Consider the following 11,562-nt stretch of genomic DNA (forward strand, 5'->3'; position numbering starts at 1 on the left):
GGCACTGAGAAAACCACAGTGGTACTGGAAAGACGTTATGCTTTGGGAGGAACCAGCAGTGATAGTATCTGTCATGCTATTTCTAGAATAAATAGTGTAACATTTTTACATATATGAGAAGTTATCAGAGATGATACACTTAACAGAGAAGTCATGAGTCCTGTGCACATATTTTTTAATTACTCTTTAGTTACTTTTTTTTCAAATTTGCCATAACTCTAAAATTTTACTCGTTACTTTGAAGAAAACACGCAAAATACATACAAAAAATCTTCAAATATATATAGAGGATATATGAATAGCTACATTCTGATATAGATTGATATGTTGATAAACTATTTTATAATAACCAGAAAAATACTGTCAATGATCAGAGAAATGGCTGTTTCTATACAGAAATGCCCACCTTCAAAAGATTTCTACTTTTCCTAACCATAAATACCAAAGGTAGAGATCAGAAAACACAAAGCACCTCCTTTAATGTTTTCTGTTATCGCTTCAGATTAAAATATCCCTTTCTACAAATAGAAGGGAATTCATACCTGAAATACTACTTCTGCCCTTCATGAAGAACACTAGACAGGCTTGTTCAAAAACAGACAATGCTTGAGTAACCAGAAACTGATCCACAGTTTCTGGACTGTCTTGAATGTGAATCAAGCTTGCAAACTTATCACGCGATGTTTAAATAGAAAATGTACTTCAGTCTCAAAAATGAAAATGGACTTTGCCAAGTTCTGCAATAGTTCTGTCCCAAAAGGATAGCATGTTCAACTTAATATAAACAGATTATCCCGCTGGACCCTCTAAATACTTGTATTTCAGTGTTTCTTAAGTCCGTAACATTTGTGCTTATTTTCTGCCAGTACTAGAGACTGAAAACCTGCTTTGCAAATTAACCTTCAAGTGTAAAAGTTTGTCCTTAGGAAACAAATCTCAGTAGCAGGCTGCAAAACAAGTCAATTCGTCAAGCTAGCCTTAATACATGAAAAGATACACTGCAAAGAAACTTAATCTGTATCTTTACTTCTAGAGTCAATGCAATTTAAATGCATATTACTGAGCTATACAAAATTGAGAATACTCATGTTACTGCAAACATAGGTCTTTTTTTTTTATGGGGCGTAGGGGCATGCTAAACATGGGGGGGGGGAGGGGTCTACTTAGGAGCTGTGGATAATAATAAAGTGATTTGGTCCAAATATCTTCTTTGGAAGATATAAGTGCCAGGTCTGATGCAGGCTTTCTTGGCTGTTTGCAATGCTTATCTATGGACCATTCTGTGGGGTAACTTAGATGGCCTACCCAGAGGAAAGTTTCAAAAGCACATTTTTCCATAATTTGAGCTGGTTGTGGATACCTGACCTTGTTTATCCCACTGTTTATCCCACCTGCCCCTCCAGAAAAGTCACTGGACTGACACTAAGTTGAGAAGTTACTGTGTTTTTTAACTCAGAGGGCCATGAATCACTTGCAAAGGGCAGGTGAGATTTACAAGAAGTCCCAGTTCTAAGTTCAGGCTGCCTCCCAGGACAATACTGACGATCAGCAGTTGGTTTCACAAGCAGTTCAGTCTTCAAACCAGTCCGGAGACAGGCTAGCTCACAGAGGAGAAGATAAAACTCAAATGAGCAGACAGGAAAACGTCTGTCTGTTCAGCGTTCCAGCCTTTACTGTACGTGTGCCGTTTCCTGCATAGCTGTACTCTTAACTCACTTAGGAAATTTTGAAATTCCCATTCAGATTCCACACTGTAAGTCTTGAAAAAGTAGTGATTCTTACTGGATTATTCCTTCTGTATGCAACTTATTTATTTACTTTTATGATTTCTTTTGCCTACTGCATGAGCTTCACTCTGTTGCTGAGCATGAGTTGTAGGTTTCCAACATTAATGGAAATTAATTGCATTTTTTAAAATGTTTCCAAGGGAGGAAAAGGACTAAAATATGACCTTTGTGTCCTGGCAGACAAGCCTCTGAACCTCTCAAAAGCAAACTTTAATTACATGATTCCATTGGGAAACATTCTTCTTTACTCTAAAATATAGAAATGCCATTGTGATTCATGACTTTGATTGTAACTATACTGAATAAGAAACTATTTGTTATAATAATGTATGTAATAAGTATGAATATAGCAGTCTGCAATATTTTAAAACAAAACCACTCATCTCTTCAAATAATTGTATATTTAAAATAAAAGAGAATGCAGGGAGGTAGGTTGAAGGTGAACAGATACGCTTTTCATATTTTACTTCTGTGTTAATTTCATAAGTTAAATGAATTTGGCTTACCTGAATACCCTTCAGTCCACACAAGAAGTAGTTATGCCACTGAGGTTTGGTTTTGTTAATCTGAATGTTATTGACGCTAGTAGTGAAATCCCTGCAAAAACAGAAAAACCTTGTGGCTTTAACTTGTCAGTACCTTTAGTGTGAAAAAACATGGCTTATTACTGCCACCTGCTGATGCACAAAAGCATTTCTATGTTAATCATTCGTTTCAGTACATTTGGTTTCTCATACAGATCTTCGTTAGTCAGTTCTAAAGTGTATTTTAGTGTATTTTAATTTGGAAAATAAACTGCCTTTAGCGCCCGTAGTCAAGGCAGCATGCCTTCCATCACATTTGTATAAGCTCTCCCGAATCTCTTTGAAAAGCATAAATCTAAGTAATCGCTCCTGTCAAACCTAGAATAGAGCTAAATATTCTTCAGGCTTCCCTGGGATCCCTGCTCAGGAATTCATCTTCATTTGCTCTGAATGGCAGATCACTAAATAGGCATATTGCTGCAAAATTCTATTATGTACGTTACAGGGTTTAATTAAAATAACAGTTTATCCATTTTCAGCATTTTTTTCATCTATCTCCAGGATAATGCTGATAATGAATTTTGAAATAATTTTGAATGTGTTAAAATGGTAAAGTTGAATGTTGCTGAAGGAACCAATGCTACAGATAGGTTCTCTGGAAATGCCCATGGAGTGATGTGCCTTGGAGATACGCGCCTTAATCATCACAAAAGGCAGATTGTTTACAAGCCTATATTGCCAAACACCCAATAACTGTATCTGCCTGAAGGCAGTACAGCAAATGTCTAACAGAGAAAAAGTAAAGGCACTGAGAATGTCAGAAAAAGATTTAAAAAATTACTCAAACCTGGCAGGCTGCAATTTGTGTTCATGCTAACCTACAGTCTGATGCTAGCTGTGTATTGGCAGCGTGCAACCTACGGATCTCACACCCAGTATCAACTTAGAGTGACCACTTTGCTGCTTACACACTCCATTTCAATATTCAGTACATGATACAAAGCTGTCAGAGATTGCTGTACAGTTTAATGAGTTGCTCTTTTTCAGTCGGAACGGTTCGGAATAGTGCCACTTACAGGACTCCATCAACAGTGCAGCACTGAGGAGTTGTACAAAGAAAAGTGCAAACTGTTGGTGACTGCAGAGCAGTAAGAAAGATCTGAACAGGAGTGCTATGATTACAATACAAGTAAAGTTCAAGAGTAGCAGTAAATTCTTCCAATTTGATTTGTGTGTGTTTGGAGCAGTCTTCCTGATAATAAAACAAAATTGTTTTTCTTATGGCTTTTAAACAAAAGGAAAAGAACAAAGTACAGTAAAACATGATCGTCAAAATTCATGAACAATAAAATAATCCTATGCTTCTTTAAGCTTGTTTTACACAATGATGGTATTTTTAAAAAGCAAAGATGATGGACAACAATGTGTAGGAGTGATTAAAAGAAAATGAATTTGAAGTCCTCCTTTCCTTGAAAAAGAGTTCTAAAGTATTTTATATACATAATTATTTTTATACAATCAGACAAAGTTAAGCTTAAATGAACAAAAAGACATATACTATGGGATATAGTTGCTGGCTCTCTAGATAAATTAAAATAATGACTTCTTAAAATGCATTTTGCATATTTCTGAAATCTTCTCACACAGAAAAAGAAAGAAAAGTTGGCTTTGAATTTGGCAAGATTCACATGCACATAATTCATACAAACACAGGATGTGGAACTGGCAAGGTCCCCAGAATACTGAAGTCTATTTTTTTTTGTTATCACATTCAATTTGTTATAAAAACTCATTCCTAAATGTCCAAGCTTTATCTTAAATCAGTAAATCTTCAGTCCTGCCTTTTGTCCTCATACTGGCAGGTAGGCAGCTTGATATGAGTACTTCGAGAAAAAAAAAAAGCAAGATTTACCATTAATGTAAAAAAACCTGATATTGTTTATTCCACACCTTCTATTTTACATGAGGATCCCCTCCTCCAAGGCTAGATAGAAACATTTAATTGGTCTGCATAATGAGAAGAGATCAGTTTTTCAAATAATGTGAAAAAAATACGTGGGTGATGTGTTCTTCCTTCCTTGATTAGTAATTAATCCTTACTACTGAAGACCAATTTGGCATTTTCTCACAGACCCTCAATGTTCTGTAGATTTTTTAGTTTATCTGACCTATTAAAGAAGATTCTCAGGTCAAGCTTTCACGCTATCCTTTGATGCTATCCGTCAATATTTCTGAAGGCATTTTGTACGTGTTTTCTCGATGAAAAAAGATGCTGTGTGAAAGGAAGGTATCCAGAATTTCAAAAGTCTTTAACTTTTGAACAGCATCTTCATCTAAGTAATATTTAACAATCATTCGATCCGTTGGGATGCTTTATAACGAAATGCAAACACAACAGTGTTTTGTTTTTCCTAAAGTTAATGAAGCTATGGGAGTGGATGAGGGCTACAGAACTGTTACCAGTTCAAAAACAAGAATGAAATAGAGATTTTACAGAGCCTTATGGTTGGTCCTTTTAAGTGGAGGGTATTCACTACAGGTTTATGCCAGTGCAACAGTCTGGGGAAAAGATACACTGTCAACAATTTTGTTATATGATGTAACATTACAAGTGTTGAAAAGCATTTGTTATGAAATTATGAGCATGTTTTCACTTTGTTTTTAAGCAACAGCATCCCAACAAAATAGAGAATGCTTAATGCCATATTCTGAAACCTCTTCTTGACTTATGGTTTAAAATGTATGATTTCAAACTGAAACCAAAGCAGATACATAAAAATAGTGATTATGCAGACGATTTGCATACAAAGGCTGTAATTCTAGATCTGTTAGGAACTTTAGGTGTCGCTGAAAGCATTGGTAGCATTGCATGTGCTACAGAGCGCCATTTCAATTGTTGTGTAATGTGCCAAATGTCAAAGACCATGTAAAAACATATGCCTTTTGTTTACTGCTTTGTTTAGTATCCTTTATAACAGCTTTCCCTAATCAAAGCTATTGAGGTTCTAGAACTTTGTCTTGCAGAATGGTTTTGTAATACAGCAGGTTTCTTCTACTCAGAGGTAAAGGTCCCACTCAGTTTCCTTCCCCCTTGCTCACCGCTGCATGTTCCCACTGTTAGCCCTGAGTTAGCTTTTTGTGCTGGGTGCATTGCCATTCAACTCACTAAAATGACAGAAAATCAGCCAGGCAAAAAAAATGGGTGAGTCGTGCACTTTATCCTAAGAACAGACAAGTATTTCACCTGGTAAAAGTCAGAGGGTGTATCGATGTTGGAAGTGCAGACAAGGAAACTAGGGATAAAATAAACAAAACCAGGGCATACCCACTTGGGAGCAGCAAACCTTTAATTTAGCCCAGTCATACTGTGAAAATATACTCCACAAAGTGAGGGTAAAGTATTTGAATATTTATACGTTGTATGGAAGTGAAAATTCCTTTTAACTGCGTGACTTGCAAGCGGCAGCTCAGAACATATTTCTGTAAGATCTGAGCTTTAAGCAGGAATATATACATAACTACTTGCCACTCTTGGCACTGTGTTCCTGTCCCTGTGCTGCCATACACTGTGCTTTCAAGGAGTCATTTGCTATTGGCTTAAACCAATGAAGCTGGTGCTGATTTGATTTTTGCAAAGTGCCTGTGAAATTTCATGTAGATGAATGACCTGATCTGAACTATCGAGCAACCACACAAATATCAGTTCATTTACAAAGAAGGAGGTGGGAAAAAAGCAGCTAGATCTGAATGGAATGGCAGGAATATTTCCATACGTTCAGTACTTGTGAGCACATATCTAGAACACTCTCTCCAGTTTGGGGGCTTCCCAATAACAGAAAAACATTGACAAACTGTAGAGAGTCCAGCATAAGGTCGCCATGATGGTTACAAAGGTACTGTAGCACATCACTTATAAAAAGAGGTGAGGACAGCTGGTTTTATTCTGCAAAAGAAAATTATACGGGATAATCTAATGTGTCTTTGCCCACTCATCGCATGGCTCCACTGAAGATATAACCAAACCCTTCTCAGACATATATGGAGACATGATGCATAACAAACTGCAGCAAGAAAAAAATACAATTAGACATGAAAAAAATACTCTTCACAACAAGGACATCCAAACTGGAAAACTGGTTGCTCAAAGAGGTTATGAAGTTTCTACCTAAGGAGATTTTCAGAACTTATCATTAACAGCGCCCTGAACAACCTGCTGTAACTTTTTAGTCAACCACAGACTGGACCAGATGATCTCCAAAGGGCCCATAAGAACCTAAATTATTCAATGATTCTGTGTACAAGCAGCTGTGGAGGAAATAGAAGAAGGAATAGAGTGTCTTTATCCAGGATCATTGCTAAAGCCCTCGTGTTGTGAAAATACTGCCCCCGGTTCTCCAGAGCAAGGGAGTGTTAGCTTATATATGCAGTAATTGATTACAAAACATTTCACTCCCTTCCCCAGGAGAAACTGAACTGCTGCCAGTAGAGAAGGTTACATAAAGAATGATGAGCTAATAGAGGAGAGGGTTGCACTTCCAGAGTGATTGAAAATGAGTGGGAGACAGAGGCATTGAACTTATTGCTCTAAACTAATATATACAGCGTTGATCAAATTGGATTCCATTTGATTGTATCATTCCATGTACACAATTAAACTCCATACTGCAATCTAAGTTTGTCAAAACTCTGAAAAGTTAACCTATGATACACTTGCATAAAGAGGTTCATAAGAAATAGTGAATAAACAAAGCAATTACTTACAAGTACGAAGAATTTATATTGGCCAATTGCACAACTTCAGTCTTTACAGGTTCTACTGCAATCAAAATATCTTGTTCTATAGCCATAGGGAGCACGGCATAACCACAGTAGTCTATATGTTCTCCTACCAAAGAGACAGAGAATTAAAGAGATTTTTGCATAAGTCATCCTAGAGTAAGAGAAACAGGGCTTGTGTAGACTTCAGTGTTGTTTACTATATTAGACAACTTCTGAGTATAGTCCCAATTCTTACTATTTAAAGTACATCTGATAGTTTGGGGTATGTTTCCTCCATTTTGTATTTCCACACAAAGTCTTTGCTCTTTAGTGACTTTATCTATTGCATCTATTTACAAATCTTCACTTTTAACATTGGGTTATGAAAATTAAAGACCTCTACAAGTACTATTTTTCAGAATGAGAACAACTATATTATTTGTATACTTTTGTGTCAGTATGAAAAAATAATTCTAATTGGTGACATTTAACTGATGACTGGAAGAGATAAAGGCAGTATGTGACTTCCCAGTATGAGCTTTGCTCTGCACGTGTGGCAGATTCACTGGCTGCTGGATAAAGCTAGTGGAGGCCTTTCCTTCCATAAAATTTCTGAACTTTTCTGAACCAAGAAAATTATAGTTACGTTTAAATAATAACTAACACACATATATATAACACACCAGGTAGCATTCAGACATGAAATGCAAGTAGTGAACACACGTCTTTATGAATAAGACAGCTAACACATGCTGTTTAGATGTACGCAGAACACCAAGGTAAAAACTATCATTAGTTGCACAAAAGTCTAATTATAATTTTAAAGCTCTGTTTTCTGGAGTTCTTTAACTTACAAAGTCTTCAAATGCATATGGTTACTCTATAAATATACAAGAAACTGAGCTCTAGGAAAAGCAAAAACCTAACACAGATAGAAAAATTTAAAGAAAATAATGCTGCCATAGAAACAAAGGTAAGTTTTAGATTAATAATAATAGTGTCTCCCCAGGCAGCCAGTGAATCACAATCTGCTGTTTAGTGGATACGTCTCTATGGCTGAGTGAAAAAGAGATCATGGCAGAATCATTTCATGCCTTATCAGATGCATTGCTGTTTGGCTGGTTATATGTGGTAACTGAAGTCACTTAAGCAACTTATGTAGGAAAAAAAACAACAAAAACATTATTTTAAATTACATGTTTTAAGTTGCAATGTTTTTGTGATAGCAGATAAAGTAACAAAAGATTAATATTGCTCTTTTACCTATTAAGTTGACTCTCCCTGGTGCACGAACATAAAACTTGGGAGCTGATCCAAATTTTGCTATAAAACTCTCCTTCAGCTTCAGCAATCTGAAAGGCAAGTTGGAAACCTTCAGAGGGACAATAGTTGGATAAAAGGAAGTCTACAGCCTAAATTGTGTTCTCAAGTAAATTTGATTCAACTTTTTGAAGTACATGGAGTTTTTTCTGTTATATCAGTAGCAACATTAAGTTGTGTATTCCTGCTCTTCACCTGACATTGTGACAGAGATGACTTAGAAAACAACATCCGAATTAGTAAGAAATTTGTTCGAAAATGATGGGAGGAGCTTTACTTTCATTTAGTCCTGTCTAGCTTGTCTCTAGCCAAAGACAGTGTAGGTTGTTGCTTGTGGCAGCCAAATATGGCCTTCACCTAATTTTCCTATGCCACAGCTCTCTAAAACTATTTTACAGCAGTCTGGCAATGTGGATTGATGGCTCATACGTGGCATCAGGGCTTGTCACAAGAACAAACACAGAGGCACTCCCTGAAGAGATGGATCTGATCACACCAGGTCTCAGCAAGATTTTCTTCTACATTTTGACTTTTTCAAACTTCATAAAGACTCTGCACCATTTCAGTACCAATACATCTATGCAGAACTCAAATTCCAAGCCTGTGATTATCCCTGTGCCTCATTCAGACAGTATGGCAGCAACAGAAGGTTCTTAAGATTGTCCACTTAGAAGTTCTGGATGCATAAAAATTCCAGAACACAGAAAGACTTGAAATATTGTTGTTTTTCAAGAGACTGTAAAGATATTTAACTGCCACTGAGTGCTTGCAAACTTGGGATGCTTCCATGTGTCATGCAGAAATAGTGAGTAAAAAGAGACAAAGATGAAATTAAGCCATTATCTCACTGAGGCATAAGTGATTTGATGTTGTGATGCACTTCAAAACTACCTTAATGCAATTTAGTTTACACACTGACTCATTAACTTTCATTAATGTGAGCTAGACACTAAAATGATAAAGCAGTAAGAAGAAAACTAATCATTAGAACAGGTCTTGCCCTACCAACTTTAAAGCACATAGCATTTATTTAGTTTTTTTGTGTACTAACAAAACCATTCCATTAACAGGAACGTTCCACATTCAGATTAAAACTAGAATTGGATGCCTGATCAATGCAAAGCTAAGTAAGAAGACAGCAATGAAACACAGATGTTACAAAATTTCACAGTCAGTTATTTAGTTTGTACTTGTTTGTCAAAGCTGTGTTATTGTCCCAGTATGTATGTTCCAATGTTTTGTAAGATTTCTCTGGGTGGAAAGCTACAGAACAGTATTTGCTGTGAACTTTCAAATAGATCTTTCTGCACTTTTCTGCCTTGGAGCTCAGCAACAAAACTGTGTTCCCTCTTTGATTTGCTTACGATCTTCCCTAACATTGACTAGTTTATCACTTCCAAGTAACAGATGCAACTTCTGCCGTTTCACTGTACAATCCCTTTTTCTAAAACATAGAATCACAGAATTGTAGGGGTTGGAAGGGACCTCCAGAGATCATCGAGTCCAACCCCCAATCACACGAATGATAACGCTGTAGTCCATGGTAAAATAGATCAGTTGGCAGAATCCGAGATGTTAATGTTTTTCTGTCAGCACGCTTGTTTCACAGATACGTGCACAGTGGTGTTAGCACCAAGCAGAACAGCCACAGGGGCACGCTGATCCGAGTGCTGACTGATCTTGGTTTTTTAATGTGGGTTTACAACCCCTCACGAAGGGCCATTCCCGGGTTTCGGCCTCGTTGCAACACACGTGCTGCAACGTAAGCACCTACATCAGAAGAAGCAAACGCATCCCTCACAGCTTCACACGTTCGACTCAGGAAATGCCGAACTGCCTTCCACGTGATTCAAATCCCGACAAGTGTCAGAACGGCGATTTCCTGCCTGCAGCAGCAGCATGGCCGGACATAACGGGCAGCCAGCGCTAAAAGGCCTCACGTGGCCGCAGCCCCGGGGCTCCGCGCGGCCCGCCACCGCCCGCCGATGGCCGCGCGGCCCGGCTGCCCCTAGGCTCCGCCGCGCCGAGGCTGATGACACAACCGGCCGCGCCCCGCTCTCCCCTCGCGCGGCCGCCCGCCAGCCCGTCACGGACGCGGCCTCGCGCTGAGGGCGGGAGAGGGGCGGCCGCCCGGCCGGCACCCACCTGGGCTGCTCCACCAGCTGCACCGGGACGGTACCGGGGGCGTCTGCCGCCATGGCGACCCCTCCCCGGAGCCCCGCGCGGAGGCGGGCGGGCGGTCGCCGCGGCGGTCACGAGACGGGCGGACGCCGTCCTTCCGGGTGGCAGAGCCGCCGGCCCGGCCTCCTCCGCTCCCGGCGCGCGGCCCCCGCTGCGCGGGAGGGGCGCGCGTGGCCTCGTTCCGTCAGAGCTCGGCTGGCAGCGAGAAGCGTTACGAGCCGGGCCCAGCGCGCCACGAGCCAAGCGAACGGGTCCGCCGCCGGGATTCCGGCGCGCGTAACGGAACACCGCCCGAGAGCGCAGCGCTTCTCCGCGACGTCGTTTTTTCTGTCTCGGTTGCGAGGCGCGGTTGTGCCGCTCGCCTCGGCCGGGCCGCTTCCCCTCGGCAGCGGTTACCCCAGGGGCAGCGCTGTCCGATGTGCCTGCGGGCGCGGCCCGCTGCCGTCACGGCACTCGCACAAACAGCGGCAACCGCCGCGACGGCACCTCAGGAAGGTTTAAATGCTCGGGCTGAGGAAAGACGCACCGCCACCCGCGTCACGCTCTGAAGTCGCAGGTTAGCGCGCCTTGCTGAGGCGGTTTTTTACCTCAGGTCAGCAAGGATCAGAGAGTTAGAAGGCAGATTTTAAAGGACAAGCGGCCCAAACAAAAACACGCGAAAACAACACAGAACGGCCAACGTCCCCAGCGGCAATCCGCAGCGCAAACGGCCGGGCTCTGCGGCACCGCACAGACTCGGCAGCACCGCGTTCGCCCCTCGGTTTCCCTCACACTAGCAGTTACACTGTAATGTTCCCGCGAGCCCGGCGGCTCCGCAACCCTGAGGCTCTTTTTCCTTTTTCCCTTCGGTTTGGGCTTTTCAAACCCGGTGCCGCGGCATCCGCCCTCACACCCGGCAGGGCAACACCGGCCCCGCCCGCCGCCCGCGGTTGCCACGGCCGCTCGCTCACACGCACGGGAAGCCGGGCGGCACCCGCCGCGTTCCGGCCGCC

General features: G+C 40.9%; 1 protein-coding gene across 1 annotated transcript in view; it reads right to left on the reverse strand.

The window, feature by feature from the left end:
- GALK2 (galactokinase 2) overlaps window positions 1-10,672 on the reverse strand; it is a 48,020-nt gene extending 37,348 nt beyond the window's left edge. Inside the window, exons 1-4 of the mRNA XM_052672432.1 lie at window positions 10,535-10,672; window positions 8,333-8,421; window positions 7,073-7,196; window positions 2,294-2,384 (exon numbers count right to left, since the gene is read on the reverse strand). Coding sequence (XP_052528392.1) covers window positions 2,294-2,384; window positions 7,073-7,196; window positions 8,333-8,421; window positions 10,535-10,587 — 357 coding nt within the window. The 5' untranslated portion in view covers window positions 10,588-10,672. The remainder of the gene's footprint in view (window positions 1-2,293; window positions 2,385-7,072; window positions 7,197-8,332; window positions 8,422-10,534) is intronic.
- Between the last annotated feature and the right edge of the window lie 890 nt (window positions 10,673-11,562).

This window comes from Tympanuchus pallidicinctus, unplaced genomic scaffold (genome assembly GCF_026119805.1).
Source record: "Tympanuchus pallidicinctus isolate F22 unplaced genomic scaffold, pur_lepc_1.0 scaffold12, whole genome shotgun sequence".
NCBI lineage: Eukaryota > Metazoa > Chordata > Aves > Galliformes > Phasianidae > Tympanuchus > Tympanuchus pallidicinctus.